Here is a 25,405-nt window from a genome sequence, read left to right as displayed (position 1 = left end):
GTTCACACTTGCAAAATACAAAATACAGAGATAATAAAGAAGATTATCAACTTAAGCTATGTCCCTACCAGCATTCCGAGCTGTGGCCACAGAAGAATGGGATTTGAAGCCAGAGCTTCTCCGGAGCACAGTCTGAGCCACCTTCAGCTACACACTCATCAAAGGTCTAGAACAGACACAAAGCAACATAGGTGAGCCATAAATGGAGGTCTTAGTTATCAAATACCTTAAAAGGGTAAGTTATGAAATACACAGGCAGCAGCGGGTGGGATGAGCTAGTGAATGAAATAGGTGGGTTATAAAAACATACTTCAGATATTAAGGAAAGTTAAGCAGATTTTTCTCCTATCTTTGTTTAATGCCAATGTATACAGGAGTTTTGGGTTTTGAGTTGTATTGCTTTGTTTACTGTATGAATTAAATCCTCCCCTCCCTCAGGTAATAATTTGTCCTTGAGAATAAGTACTAGTTCATGTTGAACTTGTGTATTTGCATTTTCTAGCCCCCCTACAAGGTAAATTAAATAAAAACAAGGCTAAAGATTCTCTATGTGAAATCATTTGAAAAGAATATAAAGGAGGACTACATTTAAGTCTTCTCCCCTTTTCTCATTAAAACAAACAAAAATTCATTGTACAAAGCAGAAATGACCTCAGATATTGATGATTTGTATACCCTCCTGGCCAGGGCATCTGACTGAATTATTTAAAAGGGAAAGAGACTCACAGGTTATCAAACTAAAATTAATCAGCTTCACTTCCTCAGGTACTTACTGTTTGTCACAGGCATTTTAACAGTAGGCACTACCTATTTGAAATGATACTGAGATCCCAGAGAACAAACTTGGGAGCTCTAGTTGTCGTTGTGAGACTTTTACAAATGCCACCTGTTAATTCTGAGAAGAAAAAGTATGAAAGAATAGAAAGAGCATGAGAGCTGAGTCAAGCCTCTTGAGTTTCTGGAACCAGGTTTGACCTTATAAGTGTCTTGTCTTTAAAGACTCCAAACCTCAGTTCTCTGAGAATAGAGCCAAAAAATCCTTACAGCTGGTGTTGGGTGGCACTAGACTGGAATGATTCTCTTTATCCTGGCAACATTCAAAAGACAACAGCAGACCACAGTTCAAAATTTGCCCATTGGTTTTACAGATGATTTTCTCCATGATATAGCAAAAAGGTCAATGACTTGGGTTTGAATCCTGAACCCAGAAAATGTAAGTTTTGCATTTGTTTCCTTATGTAAAAAAAGGAGGACACGATCTTACTTTGAGGAAGAAATAAGGGGCAGCCAGGGTGGCTCAGCGGTTTAGTGCTGCCTTCAGCCCAGGCCATGAACCTGGAGACCCAGGATGGAGTTCCACGTCTGGCTCCCTGCGTGGAGCCTGCTTCTCCCTCTCCCTATGTCTCTGCTTCTCTCTTTTTCTGTCTCATGAATAAATAAAGTCTTAAAAAAAAAAAAAAGCAAGGAAGAAATAAAATCATGGATGCAAAAGAATCTACCACAGTGACTGTTCATTGTAAGCATTAGATAAATGGAATGTGTCTGTCTGTGCCTGTCTCTCTCCCTGCCTTGCCTCCCTCATAGTCAAATACAATGTCTTATTGGTTCTTGTTCTCCCTGACCTAGATAGCATTTGACCATCTCTCCTTTCTGAAAATCTCTTGGTCTCTCTACCCCTAAAGGCTTCTTGTCTATGTCTTTGGCCACTCCCCTTTCTGGCTTTGTTGGTTCTCTGTACCTTTCTGAATGCACTATCATCATCTTCTTTGAAGGCATGTCCTTCCATCAGGTATGGAAATTCATCTCAGTGATCTCTTTTCCCACTCCCTTCCTTAACTTATTCACACTTCTTACTTCCTTGGCTTCATTTATCACTTCTAGGCACAAGACTTCTACATCTGTACCTCCAGATCAATCACTTCTCATCTTCTAATACTTAGTGTGCATTTTCATTTAACTTTCCAATATTACTTCATACTCAATACTCCTGGCAACTGCGAGGACATTTCTAAATCTTTCTTCTACAGACTCCATTTAAGTCTTCTCCCCTTTTCTCATTAAAACAAACAAAAATTCATTGTACAAAGAAGAAATGACCTCAGATATTGATGATTTGTATACCCTCCTGACATCGTTGAGGTAATGTCTTTTTTTTTAATGTTTATTTATTTATTTATTCATGAGACACACACACAGAGACAGAGAGAGAGAGAGAGAGAGAGAGAGAGAGAGAGAGAGAGAGAGAGAGAGGATAAGGGCAGAGGCACAGGCAGAGGGAGAAGCAGGCTCCATGCAGGAAGCCTGACACGGGACTCGATCCCAGGTCTCCAGGATCAGGCCCTGGGCTGAAGGTGGCACTAAACTGCTGAGCCACCCGGGCTGCCCAGGTAATGTCTTTCTAATCCATCTCTTCTTTTTTCAATCTTGCTCCTCTCAGGGTCCTTCAATGCCGTGTCTCCATTCTTACAATCATTTTCTAATGGGCTCCCTTCACTCCTTCCCTCAATTCCTTCACCCTGCTCTGTACAGTTACCAGATTAGTCTAAGGAGTCACTTCTAACATCCTCTACTCAGAAACCTTCAATGCTTTCCAATGTCTCAACAAAAAAAAAATCCAAACTTTTTATCCTGGCTTTAAGAAATGCTTTATACTCTGACCTTGAAATGCTAGTCTAGCCTTATCTCTATGTATAACTTCCATGTTTGCCAGATTAGCCTGTTTTACTGTTTCTCAAGTATGTGATATGTAACTTAAATCTATATACCTTTGCTGACTACATTTTCTTCCTCTAAAAGCGCCTTCCTTCTATCAATCTAGTTTACATGAAGACTATCTTTCCAATGATTCTGGCCCAAAGTTACTCTTATTTTCTTTGGACTTGTATAAATTAATTGTATACTACCTTCTAATAGCCAGCTCATAGGTTCCAGTTATGTGTATCTACCTATACACCTTTATCTGAAGAACTTGCTTCATGTACTTTTTTTTTTAATGTGTATTATAGTCTCACCCAACTACAATGAAAACTTCTTTGAGGGATCATGCAGTATGCATTTGTGTCCTCCACAGCATACAATCTATTGCTGTACAAACTGTCTGCAGAGTTGGTAGTTGTAAATGACTGGAAAGACTGTACTTCAGCGATTTACGGAATATTAAAGGCACAGTTCTAGTGAAGATGAAGATAGGACAGGAACATTTTCTCGTGAAGCATTCTGACAGTCCTTAGAGTTCTCTCAAATTCTCTTAGGTTCTCTCTGTAGCTAGCTAGCTACACATACACAATTACACACACACATACACATACACACATGAAATGAAAACAACTGAGTTTACTTTTAAGACTCAATAAACCCCATTTCAGTGGCCATAACATTATTTCTGAATTTTATGACATGGTCTGACTTAGATGTGCTGGCCTAAGTCACTTTCTAAAAAGTCGTTTTATTATCATTTATGCCAACTTGTAGCTCATAAAAATAAAACAACCGATGTATGTATCTATCTCAACCATGTTCCAATTTCCAAGAAATCTTTGGCTCAATGAACTGAGTGATGATATATTGGAAGGTTTCTGATTCCATGCCTATCCAATTTAAAAAAGATCCTAGATCATAGTGACGTGCCTCTGAAGCTCAGAAGAAGCGCTCTGCTTCTTTACACCTCCATCTGATTAGAGTTCCTGATAGAAAATAAATGAATTATTAAGGTGATTGTGGGTGAATGCACAATCTCTACCACCATTTTGTGTGTGTAAGACACTGAAAAGATTTTCCTTAAATATAAGAAACTAGGGTTTTAAAATGCTGCAGTATTGAAAGTTTCCATAGAGTTACTCTATGGACAACTTTGGAAATTCAAAGATTCACTATTGGAATAAAAACTAATGAATAGGGACACCTGGGTGGCTTAGCCGTTGAGCGTCTGCCTTCGGCTCAGGGTGTGATCCCGGGATCCGGGATCGAGTACTGCATCAGGCTCCCTGTGAGGAGCCTGCTTTTTCCTCTACCTGTGTTTCTGCCTGTCTCTCACTGTGTCGCTCATGAATAAATAAATAAATCTTTAAAAAATAAAATAAATAAATAAAAAATAAAAACTAATGAATACGCATGAATTAAATTCTCTAGTTAGCTCCTAATTCCTGTGCTCTTCAAGTATTTTAGTATTGTAAATAAAACAATGTGTAGTTCATCTTCATGTCTATTTCTGGCCAGTAGTTTTAAATTTGCTAGCCCACTCTGGCAGTCTACAAAATTCATTCTTCATCCTTCCGGAGTCATATAGTTTTAGCCTCTCTTGCAGTTCTTGTCAGTGGACTGAAGGCAGAAGTGATATGAGCAGGCCCTGGGTCATTTGGTTAAAAGGAAACTGCTTGCCCTCTACTTCCTTCCTTCCCACAGGCTGGAATGCAGATGTGGTGATGACCCAAATCCAACCAAGCACATAATGACAACTTCCTAAAGAAGAGCAGAGTAACAACACAGTAGGAAACTAGGTCCCTGAATAACAGTATGGAGCAAAGTTGCTCTAAGAGCCTAGGCCCCTCACTTTTAGGCTTTCAAGTATGATAAAAAATAATCTAATTTGGGCACATGGGTGGCTCAGTTGGTTAAACATCCGGCTTCAGCTCAGGTCATGATCTCAGGGTCCTGGGATGGAGCCCTATGTGGAGTCCTACAACCTGAAGTCTGGAGCCCCTCCCCAGGGCTCCATGCTCAGCAGGAAGTCTACTTCTCCCTCTTTCTCTCCTTCTGCCCTTCCCCTCAACTCATGCTCGCTTGCTCTCTCTCTCTCTCTCAAATAAATAAAATCTTTAAAAAAATGAAAATAATCTTAAATTACTTGGGTTTCTTTTAGAAGGCTAGCATCTACTTTAATTCACTGATCAAATACTTTATTAGACAATATAAAAATAGAAAAATAAATTGGGTTTTGCTTCTTTTATCATTTGGGAGAGGAATTTTGCTCCCATCAACTAAAAGAAACAATCCAAATATGGCCAAGTAGCAAGAAGACGTGGAGAAAACAAAAGACCATGAAAAATCAAAATTTGGTGAATGTACACAAGTGTGCCAGATCTTAGCATAACAGAAGTTCTCTCATTTCTACATAAGTATTTAATGAATTAAGTAAACCAAGTATTCTCCAGTGAGAGAAACCAAATTAAGACATCTCAAATCCATCTTTACCACATACACCTTGATGATTCAGTCCACTAAGATTTTAATCAAGATGAGCTGCTGCACGGACTCCCCAACACTGACCTCACTCAGCACCTGGGCTTCTGTACTCCTAAGGCTCAAGACTGTCACTCAAATGCATGGTCATCAGAATTTTCCCGCTTATTTCCAAATTCTAGTAGCCTTCTCCTACACATTTTGGTCATATTTCAGAAATAGGATTTTCTCTACATAAATATTTTTCTCTTTTAAATTGAAGTCCTTAAAATAACAGAGCAAAAACAAATGAAAGCACTCTAGACTCTCTTTCTCTCCCACAAAACCCAGTTCAGTACACCACAGAAACAAAAAATTATGATCAGTTCTTTCACTTAAAAATCATCTATTTTTAGAAAGAACAATTCAATATGAGCAAGATACAGATGTTTTTTTTTAAAGTATCTTTTATTTTTATTTATTTTTTATTTTTTTAAATTTTTTTTTTAATTTTTATTTATTTATGATAGTCACACAGAGAGAGAGGCAGAGACACAGGCAGAGGGAGAAGCAGGCTCCATGCACCGGGAGCCCGATGTGGGATTCGATCCCGGGTCTCCAGGATCGCGCCCTGGGCCAAAGGCAGGCGCCAAACCGCTGCGCCACCCAGGGATCCCGATACAGATGTTTTTAAAAGCATGAAATATCAAAATGTTCTTTAGACTATTTAGATTATTAGTTTAGATATTTAATTCCTAAAACTGAAGTTTAAGAAAATTAATCAAAATTCGATGCTTGATAGTGATGGCAATTATATTTACACTCAAATCCTTTTCTGCAAATAATCTTACTTCACACTTTATATAAAAAACTGAGGCTAAGAGTAAGCTCCCCCAATTTCCTGCTTAGACAAAAGCTTATCTGCATCTCTAGCCCCCTGCTGCCCTCATCTTTAAAGAGGTAATTCTTTCTCCTATCTTTGAATACCATCCTCACCCCCTTCTGAGACCCTGCTCCATCAATTTTTCTCTAGTCTCTTGTATCAGCCATCACCCTTGCTCTCTTTAGATATATAATATGCCCAAGTGTCTGTCATCTTAAAGAAAAATTCCTGATGCTTTTTGTTCCTTCTAAAGCCAAACTTCTATCTCAAGAGTGGTCTTTTCTCTGGGTCTTAACTTCATTTTTCAGTTACTCCTCCACCCTTTGGATTCTACTTTTCTTCTTCTTTTTTTAAGATTTTATTTATTTCCTTGATAGAGAGAGAACAAGCAGGAGTGGCAGGCAGAGGGAGAGGAAGAAGCAGGCTCCCTACTGAGGACATCTTGTCTTTGAAGACAAAGATGATGAAGATGAAGATGCAGGGCCCATCCCAGGACCCTGGGATCATAACCCGAGCTTAGTCTTAGTTAGGCAGACACCTAACTGACTGAGCCACCCAGGCGTGCCCCTGGATTCTACTTATATTACTTTCTCAAAAGCCCTAATGACCTCCTCATTGACAAATCTAAGGTACAGTTTTAAATCCTCAATTCACTAAACCCTTTGCAACTGAAATTATTTTCCTATCCATTTGGACTCATTGGGTCTATCTTCTGATTCCCTGACCTTAATCTCCTTGCCATGCTCCTCTTTCTCTGCCTACTCCTTAAATGCTAGCACGACCCAGAGCTACACATTTGCTCCCTTTCTTTTTCTTCTTCTTTTTTTATTTGGACCTTTTTTTTCCCTCCATATTCTAGGTCTTCTAAGTGCAGTTTCATTAACTCCCTTGTTTCAACTCCCTTCCCACCTAATGCTGATGACTCCCAAATCTATAATTTAGTTGCTTGAGATACAAATACAATTTTTGGAGGATACCTAAACTGACTTGTACATGACTAAAAATAATATTCAATTTGAACTCATCTCTTTCTTCAACTCCATGATAACTGACTCTTCTGTTTGTTCTCTTTTGGTGAAAGGAAATACCTATTTCTTCCCAAGAAGAAAAGTCAAGGCTGACTCTAGGTTGTTCACCTTTTACTGAGACAAAGAATACTAGTCTATATGTATGAAGCTTCCAAATAAATATGAGGTATAACAAATTATATTGCTTTCCTGTGATGCTTTCAACATATAAAGTACTTGCTATGCAAACAATAATTTTTTAAATGCCTTTGTGAGACAGAATTGTAAAAGTCATGTTCCATAAACAAAACATGGTCAGGGGATTGTGAATTGTTAAGAACTGTACAGGTAGTATTTTGTAAGTTAATGACTGAATTGGCTAGCACTAAGTATAGATTTCTTCTAATCTCATTACTATCTTTTATAAACTAATATATATTTTTGGGTAGAATATTCTAAATTCACTGTAATACTTATAGCTGTCAATAAATCTAGTTAATTTAGAGTAAGAAAAAAAAAATACAAATTGGGGTAGAAACTGTGATCCCTGGGACTAGTGAGTACTTAACAAACATAAACTGATTCTCCTTTAGATTGTTATTTTGAGCACTTAACTATTTTCTCTTAGAAATATGACTCCCTCCCACTTGGTGTTAACAAAATAATAGTTAATAAAAAAATGTTAAAAAAATAAAAAATGTTGGGTGCCTGGGTGGCTCAGTAGTTAAAGCATCTGCCTTTGGCCCAGGGCATGATCCTGGAGTTCGGGATTGAGTCCCACATCAGGCTCCCTGCCTGGAGCCTGCTTTTCCCTCTGCCTGTGTCTCTGCCTCTCTCTCTCTCTCTCTCTCTCTGTGTGTGTGTGTGTGTGTGTGTGTGTGTCTCTCATGAATAAATAAAATCTTTAAAAAAAAGTTTAATAATCTATAGGGCAGTTCAAAGCTGAAATATTTATAATATTTAGACAATGTGAGTGATGACTATTACAGGCACAGTTAATATTACTTAGAAGCTATACGAAGGCTCACATTGAAAGAAGGACTGAGAGACAAACTATGGATTCAAACTTGGATATTTGGTAGATTATTTTCTCGAAATGAATGAAGTGTACCTGCCACTTGGCAGAAAACAACTGACAGTATTAGTAGCCCAGTGGTTCCCAAATGAAGCTGTTTTGACCCAGCAGATAACACCTGGCAATGTCAAGAGACATTCTGGTGCTTACAACTAGAGAGTGTGGAGAGGATGCTATTAGTTTGAGGTCAGAATCACTGGTTAACTTCCTATGTGTATAGGCAGCCCCATACAACAAGGAGTTGTTTGGCCCAAAACAACAATAGCATAGAGGCCAAGAAATCTTGTGGCAGCTGATGACAAAAGTTAAGCTTTCAAGCAAAAAAAATAAAATTTTGGAAAACCCGATCTGTCACCACAGATTTGATAGTTTCTCAATATTTAAAGACTTCTCTGATGAGATCTGTGGCAACATTAATGAATATGAATTTCTGATATTGTACACGAAAATGTGTCAACATTTGGAAGGTCCACCTAATTTAGTGTATGAATGTTTCCAGTGACCGATGCATGATGTTATACAATTATGCTCAGTTAAAAAATCCATTGAAAATATAAAATATATCAAAGGATTTTAATGTAGCAGAGCATAAAAAGTTCACTGCTGTGGTTTCAGATTCCATACTTTAACAACTTTAAGAAGCTACTACTTGTCAAGTTTTAGTGTAGTATTGAAGAAAAAACATCCACAATCTTCTAAAAAGGCTATTAAAATCCTATCTTTTCCAATTACATATCTATGTAAACCTGGATTTTCTTTATATACTTCAACCAAAAGAACATATACAAACAGATGGATTCAATAGCAGATTTGAAAATCCAGCTGCCTACATTAAGCCAGATATTTAAAATAATTTGCAAAAATGTAAAATACAACTCTTTATGCTTTTTTGAAAAATGGTTATTTGCATTAAAATATATGTTACCATATGATAGGTTTCCTATTGTTACTTTTAAATTATTATTTTTAAGATTTCCCAGTAAATTGGTATATTTATTGATACTGATAAATATCACCCAAACACAGGCTCTTTGGGGTCTTCAAGAACTTAAAAGTAAAAGGAGTTCTGAGACCATAAAGTTTGAGAATCACTGATTTCTCTATATAGTTCCTTAGCGCTGACCTTTGTATTATTTAATAAAGCTTGAGAATCACTGATTTCTCTATATAGTTCTTTAGCGCTGACCTTTGTATTATTTAATATCCCTATTTTCCAGGTTCTGGGCAGAGATTACACTAAGTAAACCTCTAGTTACAAATATAAAGAACAGAGTATTTGAAATCTTCCAAATAAAACAAATCTTTTGTTTCTTCTCTCTCTGCCTGAGTCTCTGCCTCTCTTTCTCTGTGTTTCTAGTGAATAAATAAATAAAACCTTAAAAAAAAAAAAGGCAAAACAAAAACAAATCAAGCTCCATCATTATCAGAGTAAATGGTTAAGTCTCCAGGCTTGAGAGGGCATATATACCTAAAACTTTCAAATACGAAAGGAAAATGATGTTAAAACATCTGTCTGAATTTTTCTGTGGGTATTGAAAACGCAACATGGGAACATCTCTCACAAATAAATGTCAGGTAACATGTTGTATTCCCTCTCTCCTTTTGAAAGATAATAGAGGGCTTAAGACGGTGAGCTCTGGAATTAGAGTACTTAGGTTTAAATTCCAGCTTTATCATTTACTGGTAGTATAACACTGGACATGGCACTTAACCTTTCTGTGCCTCAGTTTCCTTATCTGTAAAATAGAGACAAGAACAGCAGCCACCCTACAGAACTGCTGTACAGGCTTCCTGAAAAATACACACATCTGTACATATATAAAACAGTACTTGATACACAATAAGCATTCAAGAGATGTGAACTATTATTGTTGTCATATTAAGTATTATGATTACCCTAATTACCCTAACTACATAGGGCAACAATCACTAAACCATAGTATCCAGGGCTTACAGTGACCGATGTTGCATATAAGACCTGATGTGATCATACATCTTCTCTTTACCCACATTAATATTCCTTTGGTCCAATGTGTGAAATGGACACTAACATTTACTGAGTAAAAACACTGTTAAGTGAAAGGGCAGAAAGAAAGAAGAAAGAAAAGAAAAAAAGAAAAGAAAAGAAAAGAAAGAAGGAAAAGGAAGGAAGGAAAGTAGGAAATAGTGTTGGAGTGAATTTAGAAATAACTATCAATAAATTCTAAAGTACAAAGTCACAAAAGAGTTACATTATTAGATTTTATAAAACACTGCAGAATCACCGTAATAACTAAGTATACATATTTTTAGAAGATTAAATAATGCTAAGAGATCAATGGACATTTAAAAAAAAGATCTGGTCAGTTATCTGTGTTTGAATCAGTACTTTTTGCCTAAAGCTTTAAGATTAAGGAAAGAAATAGCAATTTCTAACAGAAAAAAGTAAATTAAAAAAACCCCACTGCCTCATGTGATACAAAAGGCACATCCAACTTAAGAAAAATTAATTGTCAGATCAGGTATCCAGCATCATGATTATGCAACACTTTAGGTTTCAAAGATGCAGGACTCATTCAGTCAACTCATTTGCTAATAAGCCCTTCACTGTGCTGCACACTAGGGAAATGTGGGAGAGTGAGATAGAGCCCCCACTTCAGGAAGCTCACAACCTTCTGAAGGAGACAGATATGTAAACCAGTAACTCAAATACCACAAATAAATGCTTTAAAAAGGGGTTTGAATAGAGTGCTCTGGGAGCCTTCAAAGAAGCGACATAACTAACTGCCAATGGCACACCAGAAAAGACTTCATCGAAGAGCTACCATTCAAGCTGGACCTTAGAAGTGGACGGTTTTCCAGAGAGAAGGGGAGATGTTCTAAACATGGGGAACAAAGGTGCCCAAGTATGGAGCGACAGTAAGTTTGGAGGACAGCAACATTCATGCGGCTGAAGCACTGGGCGCCCCAAGGACAACAAGGCCGGAGAAGTCAGTCTCAGGTGTTGTCAGATTGTGTCTCATGTGCCTGGGGCAGACTTGTGAGCAATGGGGTCCCAGTAAAGGTGTTCCACCTGAAAAGTGACAAATCAGTTTGGTTTCTCAGGAAAGTAAAAGTGGTGCTACTCTGAAGATGCACTTAAACAGAAGACAACCCTTTTGAATAGAAGACAACCCAAATCCAAACCTGCTAATAAGTAAGAACTGTTATTTTCATCTTGTCTGAAAAAACCCAGCTGCTTTAGCAAAACAGTGTTCTTAAACCAATGAACAGATATCAATATAAATTGCCATGATTGAGACTAAGAGAACCAAAGGACATATACAAAATCATCACATGAATGAATAGTTATAATGGTCTCACAGAAAATTGTTAGGACTATAGTGAGAGGAATATTCAGCCCTGGAACTGAAGTAAAGTATCTTTTTTTAAATGCAAAAAAAAAAAAAAAGATGTGTACTCCAAAATATCAACTATCGTTTTACTTTTGCTTCTTCATATTTTTGGGTTCTTTTCCCAAAAATTCCCACCATTAGCAAGTAGTACATTATAATTAAGAAAAAATTTTTAAAGCGCACTGTTCATTGCAGTTGATAAACAATTAACTTTATAGACATCTTAAAACTAAAATATTACCTTTTTGTCTCCTTGTTTTCGTCTTCTTAATCCTGGTCTATAATCATCTCCAAATCTCAGAAAGTAATAGTAAGAAACTAGCCTCTCAATAGGATCCCTTATGACATTAATGTAAATTGGCTTCTTCTTCACACCAAATCTGAAACAGAAGAAAAATGTAAAAGGTAAAATCTGTATTTTCACTTGGCTTGGAGGGGGGGGGGTCCTAAAATTATAAATTCTATATGGAAAGAAAAACATGAATTTAAATAAAACAGAGTACGTAGAGATTAGGAAATAGTTTATGATTATTTATGCTATAATACAGTGAACAGGAAATAATTTAAAAATTACTGCTGACGATAAAGACAGGAAGTTTGTATGAAAAACAATTTTATATTTTACCGGTAAGAATTACAAAAAAACATTTTAATTTTATGTAGCAATGATTTCTCATTTCTGGCTCACTGAACGAGACACATGTTATCCATGGATTCAGCTTAAATCCATGTGTGACCACTGGAGTCTACCTTCTGCCATTGCTGATTTTAAAGACGAGTGAAAGACATTCAGTTTCCAGCACAGTTTCCTTAGGGAATGAGAAAGAGGTGATAGAACAGAGGAGACAGAGAAGGCTTTTACTATAGCCACCGGGGCAGCCCCTAGAAGCATCCAGCTGGCTCCTGTTTTAATTTCCACACTGTCCCAGTCTTGAGACCTTCGTGTTATCTTGACCTTTATTTTCCTTTATCCTTCATTTAGTACAGTTACCAGGTCCTTTTGATTCTTCCTGCTGTTGGCTTCCCCACAGATCTGACCTGTCCTCATTGCTCCCTTCCTTTCCCACCACCACCCTCTCCCAAGGTCTCTTGTTTGGATTACTCCAATAACCTCATTGGTTTTCTTGCCTCAGGCTTACCTTTTCAACCTACCTTCCAGACCAATTCCCAACTGATAATCCAAAAGCACCACTGGTTAGATTATTCTTCTTAGGAAGCTGGAACAACTCTACTGTTTATGTTGATATCAAACCCAAACTCCTTTATCTGGTTGCTAATGACTCAGGTACCACCTTACTGTCCTCAAAGAAGAAACCATCCATCTGTTACAGTTCGGCCCACCTCTTCTATCTCACCCAACATATACTTATTCCTATTTCTCCTTACACGCCTCTGCTCCTTAACTAAAATGCCATTCTCATTTTTCTATTCTATTACATTAGTTCATTTTAAAAAATACTTTTTTTGTGTACCCAATACATGCACCAATATTCTAATGCTACGATTACAGCAGTGATAAAAAAAAAAAAAGACAAAATTCCTTGTCCTAATGGAGCCAACGTTCTACTTGGGGAAGACGGAATATAAACAAATAAGTAAATATGTGAGATGGTAAAAAGTACTGAGGAAAAACATGATACAGTGAAAGGGAACAAGGACCAAGAGAAGTGGGGACAGAGTACAATTCAAAATAGGCAGGCCTCACTAGTATTATGTGATGAGAGAAGGGAGCCACGGAGCTATCTGGAGGAAAATGTTCCAGGAAGATGAAACTCTAGGAGTATGAAACCCTCACCCCAAGCTGCTAAGTGCCACGCATTTTCAAGGAACAGCAAGATTAGCCTAGCTGCAGCAGAATCAGAAAGCAAGTAGAGAGAAGGAGGGGGAGTGGAGGAAGCACAGATCATGTAGACCTTTATAAGCACCAGGAGGGAAGTCTGAGTCAGCACTGAAGTGTCATGATGTGGGTTGTAGCCAACAGCAGGGTGACTAGAGTTACCAACACTGTATTGTAAACTTGGGAGTTCCTACGGAGAGTAGATTCTAAATGTTCTCACCATAACAACAGCAACCACAAGATAGTAACTGTGTGAGGTGAAGGATGTGTTAATTAACCTTATCCTGGTAAACATTTTACAATACACAATGTATGGTAAAACAGCATCACACTATACACCTTAAACTTACACAGTGTATATGTCAATATATCTCAATAAAGCAGGAGAGGAAAAAACAACTGGCTGCTGTTTGGGAATAAAATGCAGTGGGGCAATAATGAAATCTTGTACAGCCTAGGAAGCCGATGGCACACGGTACTATCACTGACACCTGCACCCAGGAGTCACTGCTCTGGCAATTCTACTCCCTGCTTAAGTGTTTCTCTTCTTTTTCCCCTAGTATGATTAAAAGCCACTTGAGAACAGGCACAGTACTGTACCCTTATTTTATATATTTCACAGGGTCTCATATACATAAATACTTGCCCCTCATTAGTACTAATTTCGAAGATTAAAAAAAATATTAGCAATTTCTCCTAAAATAGGAATCACAATGAGAAACAACAGAACTAAGCTTAGGTTGTGTGACTCTGGTAAGAGATGATGAAAGCTGCTTATTCTTTTAACCACTTTTTTAAAAAAAATATTTTTATTATTTATTTGAGAGTGAGTGAGTGAGTGAGTGAATGAGCACAAACAGGAGGAACAGCAGAGGGAGAAGCAGACTCTTGGCTGAATAGGGAGCCTGACCCAGGGCTCGATCCCAGGACCCTGGAATCAGGACCTGAGCTGAAGGCAGATGCTTAACCGATGAAGCCACTCAAGTGCCTTTCTTTTTAACCACTCTTGATATTTTCACTCATCTGTTCACAGAAACCTTCAATTTTAGCCAATAGATTATGACTGAAATTTCCCTTCTTACTAAAATCTTTTTCCAAAGGCACTAAAAAGCATATAGCTGAACTAAACAATTTCACATTTCCCTGTCTTCTGCCCACTGCAATCAATGTCTTGCACTCAGCAGGCATTCTATAAGTGTTTTCTACTTTGTTCCTAAGCAATTGAGTAGAAAAGAGACAATAGAAGAGAAAAAAGCAGGGTGCCTGGATAACTCGATTCTTTCAGCCTCTGAATTATTGAAAATTAACTAACCAGGAAGTTTCTAATTTACAAATAGGTTGTAATCTATAAGAACCACTTTGTGTGTAAGAAGGGGTCAGCAGTCTTGACTTCTAGTTCTTTTCTCACTATTAAGTGAGTGACCCAAAGTCACTAAAATTCTGTGTACATATGGAAATACTGCAAACTACAAAGAATCCTTTGTCAAACATTATCATAATACTAAAGCTGTGAGTTGAACAGAATTAGTATGCATTTTTTTCAATCATAAAACCATAAAACCAATAACACAGTAAAAAAATTTTCATCATTTGTTAAAATAGGAAACAGTATCATTGCCAAATATATGGCACTGCCATGTTGGACATTACAGTAGAAGCTCCTTGAGGGCAGGACTGTTTCCCTCGTATTCATGGCTTTATCACTAGTTGTTCAACATAGAGCCAAGACACGCTTGTTGAATATTATAGAATTAGGCTGAAGAGACTGCTGGGAAGTAACCACTTAGGAAGCCTTTCTGTAGGAGAGTGAACTCAGTAGTAAGAAGAGGCATCAGAAATGCACAGTTGTGGGGTGCCTAGGTGGGTCAGTTTTTTTTGTTTGTTTTAAAAAAGAGAGATGTGTTTATTCCATGATCAGTACAGACCAAATGCATATTCACCGTATAAAAGTCAAACCAGTCAGTGACTCCAGAGTTTGGCTAACACTGAGGCACCAGCGTCATGGCGTAGAGTGGGTTCTCATGGCACACGTAACCTCACCAAGGGCTCCAATTATAAAATTAAAAAAAAAAAAAGCGGGGGAAGGGGCAGCTGGCTGGTCGGGCTCGGTGGGAAGCTGTGGCTCCCCAGCCCCCGGAGCCCGCCTCATCCCCTGACCCTTCCTTTCCCGGTAAAAAACAACTCAAACAGATTTGACATGAAAAACAAACAAGGGGGGAGGGAAAAGAAAACATGGCTTTATAATTAAAAATAGACTAATAAAGTTTGAAACTGAGTAAAATATAGGCAGGTTTTTTTGTATGTGTTTTGTGTGTTTCTTGGTTTCAGCTTAGGTTGGATCTTGGGGTCCGGAGATCAAGACCCGAGTAGAGTTCCATGCTCAGTGTGGAATCCACTTCAGATTCTCTGCCTCTCTCTGCCCTTCCCCCTCATGCTCTCTCTTTCCCCTTCTGTTTGTCTCTCAAAAATAATAATAATAAATCTTAAAAACGGGGGCAGGGAGCCTGGGTGGCTCAGTGGTTGAGCATCTGCCTTCGGTTCAGGTCGTGATCAAGGGTCCTGGGATCAAGTCCCACATCAGGCCCCCTGCAGGAAGCCTGCTTCTCCCTCTGCCTATGTCTCTTCCTCTCTATGTCTCTTGTGAATAAATAGAATTTTTAAAAAAAGAAAACAATTACACAGTTGCTACCTTAACTGAGAGTGCAGAGTCTTGTAATAGGAAGCTACAAGGAGGAGAAAGCACAGGACGATGGACAATGACTCCAATCTTAAACCTGTAGGATTCCCTAGGAACCCCCCTACCATCTCCGTTATTAGCCAGTGACCACCCTGAGTCATTCTTATGGGAATTACCTCCTTCCCATATCATCTCCCACAATTGCTTCCTCTTTTTTCCTTCTCCCCGATCTCTGACATGTGGGACAGACAGCAACTCTTACCAAGTGGCACTAGAAAGGGGATATGGCGCTTTACAAAATTCTTCTTGCTGTCTGGAAAATGACTTTCTGGGGCATGGCTTTGGGTGACATTTATGTGTATGAAGTATGATTTTAATGAGATAACGTGTGAACTCATTCTGAAGATGGAGAGGATTATTATTTATGTTAGTATGGTTATATAGACATGGAGACAAGAGATTTTTTTTTTAAGATTGTATTTATTTATTTGAGAGAGCAAATGAGACAGTGAACACAAGCAGAGAGGAGGGGCAATGGGAGAGGGAGAAGCAGACTCCCCAATGAGCAGAGAGCCCGATACAGGGACTGATCCCAGGGCCCTGGGACCATAGCGGAAGCTGAAGCCAAACAACTGAGCCACCCAGGAGCCCCAGGCGTCTGTGTTAGTTAGAATCTCTAACAGAAAACAGACATGATAAAAATAGCATCTGGGCTATTCAGCTCAGCTGGTTAGGAAACAAGCATCCTTTTAGGTTTGTAGGTTTAATTCTTTTGCCAACCAGATAGTTTTGTACACGGGGAAAATATGTTCTGTAGTCACAAACTCTACCTTTAACCTTGGCCAGGCATCTGAGCTGTTCCTCAGGAGGGCTCAGGTGAAGAAAGAGACAACCTATCTTCATTCCAAAAATAGAAACTATTATTGACCTGTTAGAAAATGATCTTCTTAGGAAAAGAACAGCATATTGGGTAGGAATGTTCTATAAAGATCAAAAGTCAAAAAATATAATCTGAGGAGCAGGTTGGTAAGAAGACACTTTAGAAACCTTATTCTTGCCACATCAGCATATGTGATACGGCACAGCAAGGAATACAAGGTAGGCTCCTGTCTTTACAACTATCCTCCATACAGTTTGGATAAATGGGTAAACATCGAGAATGGTTGAAAGAGTAAGTGCATACTAAGAACATTTGAAAGGAACTTGTCCTTAGCTGGCCAAAGCTGACATGGAACATGATGAAGCTGAAAGAGGGCTGACTAGCTTTGGGAAGCACAATGCTTTGTGATTTTTTTTTTAATATTTTATTTATTTATTCATGAGAGACATAGAGAGAGAGAGACAGAGACATAGGCAGAGGGAGAAGCAGGCCCCCTGCAGGCAGCCTGATACAGGATTTGATCCCAGGACTCTGGATCACGACCTGAGCCTACGGCAGACACTCAACCACTGAGCCACCCAGCGTCCCTGCTTTGTGATTTCTGCTTCATTTTGTATTTAACATCTCTAGGAAAGCAGCAGTCTCACTAGGGACACTGGTATCTTATACATATATTTGTGCTGGACTTTCTTAGCCCTTCACAGAAACTTTCAAATCCTTCCCATGAGACAGGTTCCCATGGTCTTGTTTCAAAAATAGTGAATGACCTGTTGGTATTTGGCACTCCCACTGGTGATGTCGTTTTTGTGGTAATTATTTACCTCTTAAAAAGGGCATTCATCTACTATGTATCTATTAGAATGGCCCAAAATTTTAAAAAAGAAACAAAAGAGGTCTAACAATAACAGATGTTGGCAAGGATGCACAGCACCCAGAACTCTCATACACTGTTGGTGAGATTGCAAAATAACACAGCCACATGAAAAACCAGTTTTGCAGTGTCTTAGAGAGTTACTATACAATCTAGCAATCCCACTTCTAGGTTTTACGCAAGAGAAGTGAAGACATATGTCCACATAAAACCTATGTGCAAGTGTTTTAGCAGTTTTACTCATAATCACTAAAAGCTGGAAACAACCCAAGTATCCAGAAAATGGTGAATGGATAAAGCCTGCGGTGTATCCACACAATGGCATACTATTCATCCAAGAAGTACTAACGGATGTGTACAATAGATGAATGTCAAAAGCCTCATGCTAAGTGAAAGAATCCAAACTCAAAAGACCTGGTGACTGATGAAATGTATGTGGTAAGGAAAGGGGTTGAGTTTTTGGCTTCGAGGTCTTGATAAAGAAAAATGGGTAAACTTCCCAAAAGGGAATAATGGAGGCAAAGACAGAGTCTTGAGCAATGCCTTATTAAGAGTTGGGAATAAGGGCAGCCCAGGTGGCTCAGCGGTTTAGCACCGCCTTCAGCCCAGGGCGTGATCCTGGAGACCCGGGATAGAGTCCTATGTCGGGCTCCCTGCATGGAGCCTGCTTCTCCCTCTGCCTGTGTCACTCTCTGTGTGTGTGTGTCTCTCATGAATAAATAAATAAAATCTTAAAAAAAAAAAAAAAAAAGAGGGGACTAAGAAGCGCCAGCATGGATTCAGACTGGGAGAAGAAGAAAACACCAGTAAGACAACGTGGTTACCGAGAGAAGACAGAATTATAAAAGAACATAACACTGCTTTGTGTGAGACACAGAACCTACTGCTTCACATACATTTTCATATTTAATCCTTGCAACCACCAGGAAGTAGTTACTTTAATTATCTTCACTTTACAAATCGGGAAAATGCAGATCTGAAGCGATGTGGCTGAAACCACAGAGCTGGTAAGGAAGGGGTGGGGGTGGAGGGGTGTTTACTGCAGATCCAGCTGGCTTCAGAGGCTGCTCCGGAGCAGTCTACAGGATCAGTGCTGTAGAAAGAGCTGGTGGTACAAGGTCAATAAAAAGGCAACTCTTACATATTGCCTATAATGATTACAATAACTTAAGAAATGTTTCTATAGTGTTGTGACATATTTGCTGAAAATGATAGAAAATGGTGAAACTTCAACTGGTTCAGCAGAGAAGCACAAGGTAAAAGGGACAACCTCACATAAATCTAAAGACTCACAAACTATATTAGGCCTAAAATATTGTCACTTTATTACTCTCCAAGATACTTCAGACCTATTGAAGCATTTGATTATGTGTTTCTTGTCCTGACATAGATGCTCTTTACTGATTCATCTCAATTGTTCTGAGAAAGACAACGGGTGATATGGAGAAACCAGAATGACAGCGATTAAGACACACACTCATTCCTGGGCACAGCCACAAAGGCATACACCTGACATGCACCTGGATATGACTGCTGTCTGTATCAAAAATAATTTCCAAAGATCGAAGAGAGATGCTGACATGTCACCCATAGGTAGCTAGATCATAGAAAATCTCAGCAGACTCTGATTGAAACCAGCATTCACACAGTTTTCTTTCAGCTGAACATTATTCACTATAAAGGAAAATGTCACTGAAATAAATGAAAGGGATATTCTAATGTTTTTATTTTGTAAAATCTGAAGAAAATCAAAGTGGAGGTAATAGATGCCTCTGGTAAAGGAGTATGAATTTAAAAGGCAGGATGATCTGTAATATTTTCACTGTTTATAATGAAACATAATGAACTGATAATTACAGAAAAAAATGGGATTTCAGTGAACTCACTGAGGACAAGAACTACAACTTATTTATTCAACTTTATATTGTCTGCACTCTTGGACATTTTGAAAAAGTCCAACCTACACACATTTTTTAGTGAAAAATTTTTAAATTTTAAATTTATAACATTAATGATCCTATCCAATTTAATTTAAAAATTGTGCTGCCCACCAATTGAAATGAAAACAAAAAGTAATTGAACACTAAAGAGAAAAATGGAAAAAGGAACTAGGAAATGTGCTAAAACAAACAAAAAAAAAAAAATCGAGAATAAGACCAAGAGAAAAAGGAGCAACATAGAACAGGAATATAAACTTGAAACAAGGAGATGTTGTTATTATGCTGAAGTTCTGAATAAAACCAGAGAAATATAACCAAAACATGGCTTGAGCACATATAGGCTTGCAAATAAAATGTTTATTTCTTAGTGATCAGTCTAAACCAAAAAAACCACTTTTCTTTTTTTATTTTCTTTATCTTGCTTCCTGGGTTTCCTGGGATATACTGAATTTATATGCTTTTTAGGGACTCTTTTAAGGCAATTGAAAAGCTAAGTGATGAAACATTTCTTTCACCAAATTCAACTGTTTTCTCCTGAAGGCAAGTATTTTAATGGATTCCACAAAGTACTATGGCAGTCGAGAATATGTTTTGAAGAATAAAGCATTTTAAAAATTGGTGATGTTTCTTTCCTCTTCCTTACTCATTCATGGTCAGTATGTCTGTCAAACTAAAATTAATTTTAAAAGATACTGGTTATATCTACAGTAGTTCTTGACTATATACTTCAAAATATATTTCTTTTAGGTGATTTCTTTAAGGTGTTTGTTTAAAATCTTGTAAAAGTCTATTGAAATTTCTTACAATAGTTTTCACTTCCAATAACATGAGACCCATTATGAAAATATTCAAAACCTTAAACGTTCATGTTAGTATTTAATAAATGAGATTAATCTTTTCAAGAAACTTTATACTTTTTCAACTGCAAGAACCCTAGCATATACCAGAGCTACAAGTACAAGACTTTTGCCAAAAGCAAAAGCACTCAATATATTATTTTAATAATGGAAACTTCAAGTATTAGAAACCAAGCTGTGTGTGGAAAAAAATAAATCATTTAGGTGAAAGGGTAACAAACATTCAATTGAAGGATAATGCAGCCCTGAGGGAAAATATGCATATGAATGGAGTTTATGAAATTGGTTCAGTGCCTCTGCAAGGAAAAAATAATTAGTTTATTTTAAAGCTGCCTATAAAATGTTTTCAATATTGCAGTATGAATTATTTACAGAAAAATGTACATCTAACTTTATTTTTTTATTTTATTTTTTTTACATCTAACTTTAAAGATACCATTTTACCGAGACATGTAGAGTATTGTGGAACTAGAAATAAAAATATATCGTTTACTGTACGTAGTATCTGGGAAATTCTCTTTTAATTACATGCCTTTCAAAAAGTTCAGGGCTAGTATCTAAATCAGTGGTAATTCAACTCTTTCTCTTCAATATATGAAGTTAAAGTGACTGGAATATCAATTTAATTTTCAACTTTGATACAGAATGTTCTCTAGAGCTGACAAATACTTGAGAGTATATTACTATTAAGTCATGACTGCTAATGAAATGACTGAGGGAACATATCTTAGATGAAATAATTTTAAAAATACTTATTAAATATGTCTTTGAAGTTAGTACAGGTTATTGGGGAAAAGATTTGGATTTGAGGTTTTAACCATAATGCTACTCTATGTGTTACAAAAAATATTCAAATGGATTCACAAAATAATCTATGTTTAGAATATTCCTTTACCCAGTTTTCTGAATAGTACCTTAATGTGGCACAGACTGGGGGAGATGGGGGTGTGTGTGGGAAACACAGTGCTTGGATACCATGCGTAGGCCTCTAGTTTTATGAACTTTTCTTGAGAGAATCATGATAGAATTACCGTAAACCCACTCCACTCCCCAAAATATGGAAAATCAGAGTTATTTATCATCAGTTTCAAGCAAATCACTAAAGGAAAAATCACTATGTTTTTTAAAAGTCAATTTTGAATATATCACAATTTTAAAGCTAAAACTAGGGAGCCCAAAACAAAGTGTACACTTTACTGTGTCCTGGCTGAAAAGTAGATGCAAAGTGGGTATTGGAGTTCTTCGCTTTCTCAGCTCTCAGTCAATAATGTAGTAAGTCAGAATCTGATTGGTCTCTAGGTTAAAACGTGGGGCTCTCCTAAAACAGTATCACGTGCTTATACAAGACACACAAATAGAATAATGTTAAATAACTTTAGAGTATTACCTGTATTGAGTCTACTTTGAATTTCTAAAATTAATGTGACAATTATCAATTTATGAACACTAGAGGGCAGTAAAACACTAGAAGGTGTATTTAAATTACATACCTAAAAGTGGCAAAGGCAAGCCAGTACACTTTTTTAATCAAAATTCTAACAATTTAATAAACTTGTTTCTTTTTAGGTTGCTAAAGTACAAAGCATTCTTCAGTGTGTCATTTTAGGTATAACTTACTTTGCAAAATCCAAATAAGAAACATGTCCATGATAAAACCCTGGTTTCATCTCTTTCCAGGAAGTTATATTCTTTACAAAGCGTACCTAAAACAGGAGAACACACTCATTACTGAAGTTCAATATAAAGGAAAATGAAATCTGATGATAGCAAAATACTTTCCATTTAGACATTTAAAACAAATCACACCAGTTTGACAATTACAGTGCTTGAAACACAGGTTTCAACTAAGGAGAGCACAGTGTGATCTGTAATTACCAATTCATCACAGAGAGAGCTATTATCACCACACTCAGAAAAGAGTGAGAGAGAATCCTGAAAGAAAAACCCACACAGTGCAATCATTTACAATGCTGCACTGTGAGTAATTCACATGGGCGAGGGGAGAGTGGGTACCAACACACATGCCCAAGTCTGTTTTCCACTCCCAGAGACTTGTTATTCATAAAAACTCATACTTATCAACGGTTCAACAAATTAAAACAAAAAGTAATCCTTAAGCCAAAATGATTAAAGAAAAGATGATAATTATCAGAGGACTTAACAAAGAACAGATATCATAAGCTTGTTGATGAGATTAATAAAATTAGGTGAAATTTTTTAGGTAAAATTTTTAAAAACTTGAATATCTAATTATTACTATTTTAATTTGCTGGAATTAAAGGTGCTCAAAAGATTAGTTAATAGAAAAATTCTTTTAGTGTAAATGTGCTAAAAAAATTTCAAGAACTGATTAATATAGAACGTGATAAGACTAAGTATCACCAGCTGCAAAGCAGTGATACACAATTTTTCAAAGAAATGTGGTATATATTTTTGATGAGCAAATTTCTGCATTATAAGCAGCAAGTGGTTAAGACTCTCTTCTGGGGACTGGCTGTCGGGTGGTGGAGAAGGGCTGAAAGGAAGGGGATCCACACCTTAAACTGCGCTAAGGGATCTGCAAGCTGTGACCTCAGCCTCTGGAACACAGGCCTGTCAATTGCGTACTTCTGACAATTTATCAATCTTGCATTTACATTTTGGAATAGCGTATGTCACATGTAGATATTCTGGACCACTTCTATCAGATTAGCCAATAAATTAACGGCAATGAATGATGACGGCCGCCTCCTAGAAAAGGCCTATTTGTACGGCAGAGTACAAAACAGTGCAGAAGCAGCCATATGTCCGAGAATGTGAACTAGGGAAAAACAGAAGGTTCTGGGGAAATTTATTTTTTAGGGAAAGCATTAATAACTCAGATACTAAGGGAAATAATGGAGTTCTTAGAAGGAAAGTGATATGAACCTTATCTTATTATCTTATGCACACATACACACTTAAATCTGAAAATTGAATGTAGATGGTAAAAGTATGTTGCATTAGAAAATACACAATTATATTTCAACAGATATTTATAATTTTTCCCACTAGAAAAAAGAGCCAAATAAATGTGTGATTTGAGGTTCTCATGTTCCTTCCTATCTGTTCTTTAAGGCACAAGAGAATGAAAATATCAAATGGCAAATGAAAATTAACCAGAAAATTAAAATTATATAACCTAAAACTGAATCCTTAAAAAATTTCATGTGAATATGAAAAGTCCTTATAAACTGCCACTTACTGGTAAATTATTTCATGTAAGCCTTTGGTCCTGTGAAAATCAGTTCCATTATTTCAGCTGAAAGTGAGGGAGAAATAGAAGGAAAAGAGACTAGGAATGGGAGGTGGTGGTTTGAGGGTACTTAAGGCATATTTAGCAACTGAGCTCTATTTTCCAGAAGCCCAGATTTAATGTGGAGGTGATGCTGTAGGAGAGAAACGAAAGGAGATGCTGGATTGAAATCTGAGAAAATGGTATTATGTAAGCCAAATGTTAGAGAGGATCAATAGTACAAACTTAAGAGTACATTGTGCGGTGAAAGACAGAAATAAAGTGGAAATAAGAGTTAGGCATGAATATAAACTTCAAGGATACTTCTTTCTTGCACCTTTCCTAAGGATGGTCAGGATTAAACTGAACCCTCCTAAGGACATGCTTCATCCAATATGTGCCCTTCAGTGTCAGGTGAAGAGCCCAGGAAGCTGGACAATATGTGGACTGCTGCAGGGCTTCTCAAACAAATGAATCATCTGGGACTTACTCCTGATAAAACGAAGATTTTGATTCAGTGGGTCTAGAGTGGGCCCAAGGTTCTGCACTTCTTACAAGTCTCCACATGATGGCAGGTCAGCGGACCACACTGAGGAGCACAGGTAGGCAGGCCCAGGAGCTACTGTGTGGTTTTATTTACATGAAGCTTCTTTTTGTAGTTGCTTTGCAAAGGAGGCCCTGAGGTCTATAAAAGCTCTTTAGCAGAGATATACTCTCATGTTCACTACTTTTATGATAAGGAAAAAAAAAGTATACTGAAATATAACTGATTTTTTTTTATTTATTTATGATAGTCACACAGTGAGAGAGAGAGAGAGGCAGAGACGTAGGCAGAGGGAGAAGCGGGCTCCATGCACCGGGAGCCCGACGTGGGACTCGATCCCGGGTCTCCAGGATCGCGCCCTGGGCCAAAGGCAAGCGCCAAACCGCTGCGCCACCCAGGGATCCCCATATAACTGATTTTTAAAGATCATCTTGTAAGCCACCACAATATACAAAACAGAAGTGAGGACAGGAGCAGAATGAACCTGCCTGCTCAGTCCCCTACCCACACACAGTGATGCCTGAAGCATACTGGAACTGAAGCATTCCAAGAAACACAGTTTAAAAACTAATGAAGTGGGATCCCTGGGTGGCGCAGCGGTTTAGCGCCTGCCTTTGGCCCAGGGCGCGATCCTGGAGACCCGGGATCGAATCCCACATCAGGCTCCCGGTGCATGGAGCCTGCTTCTCCCTCTGCCTGTGTCTCTGCCTCTCTCTCTCTCTCTCTCACTGTGTGCCTATCATAAATAAATAAAAAAAAAAAAAAAAAAAAAAAAACTAATGAAGTGAGAAAAAGGGTTGTACTTCCAGCTGACTCGGGGAAGAGTTTGGAGATGGGCGAGACCAGAACAAAGCATGAATCTTCCACTGTTGTCACCAACCTCAAACTCTATAGTTTAGAGAATCAGCATTTTAGAGGTAGAAGGAACTTAGGATATCCTGTACTCTTTATTTTACAGATAAAAAAAAAACTGAAGCTCAAGAACCACACACCTTAAGTTTTGGTCTAATAATCCTTCTAAACCACAAGATAATTTCTTTATTATTGTTC

The 25,405-nt window shown here is 37.7% G+C and overlaps 1 protein-coding gene across 3 annotated transcripts in view; it reads right to left on the bottom strand.

The window, feature by feature from the left end:
• Window positions 1-25,405, bottom strand: part of HS2ST1 (heparan sulfate 2-O-sulfotransferase 1) — a 169,537-nt gene that overhangs the window by 6,741 nt on the left and 137,391 nt on the right. For all 3 annotated transcript variants that reach the window (XM_055341087.1, XM_055341088.1, XM_055341089.1), the window contains exons 3-5: window positions 22,176-22,261; window positions 11,738-11,876; window positions 69-166 (exon numbers count right to left, since the gene is read on the bottom strand). In XM_055341087.1, coding sequence (XP_055197062.1) covers window positions 69-166; window positions 11,738-11,876; window positions 22,176-22,261 — 323 coding nt within the window. The remainder of the gene's footprint in view (window positions 1-68; window positions 167-11,737; window positions 11,877-22,175; window positions 22,262-25,405) is intronic.

Source organism: Nyctereutes procyonoides, unplaced genomic scaffold, assembly GCF_905146905.1.
Source record: "Nyctereutes procyonoides isolate TBG_1078 unplaced genomic scaffold, NYPRO_anot_genome, whole genome shotgun sequence".
NCBI classification, from domain to species: domain Eukaryota; kingdom Metazoa; phylum Chordata; class Mammalia; order Carnivora; family Canidae; genus Nyctereutes; species Nyctereutes procyonoides.
Note: the sequence above shows the minus strand (reverse complement) of the source record. Positions and strands in the feature narration are given on the sequence as shown.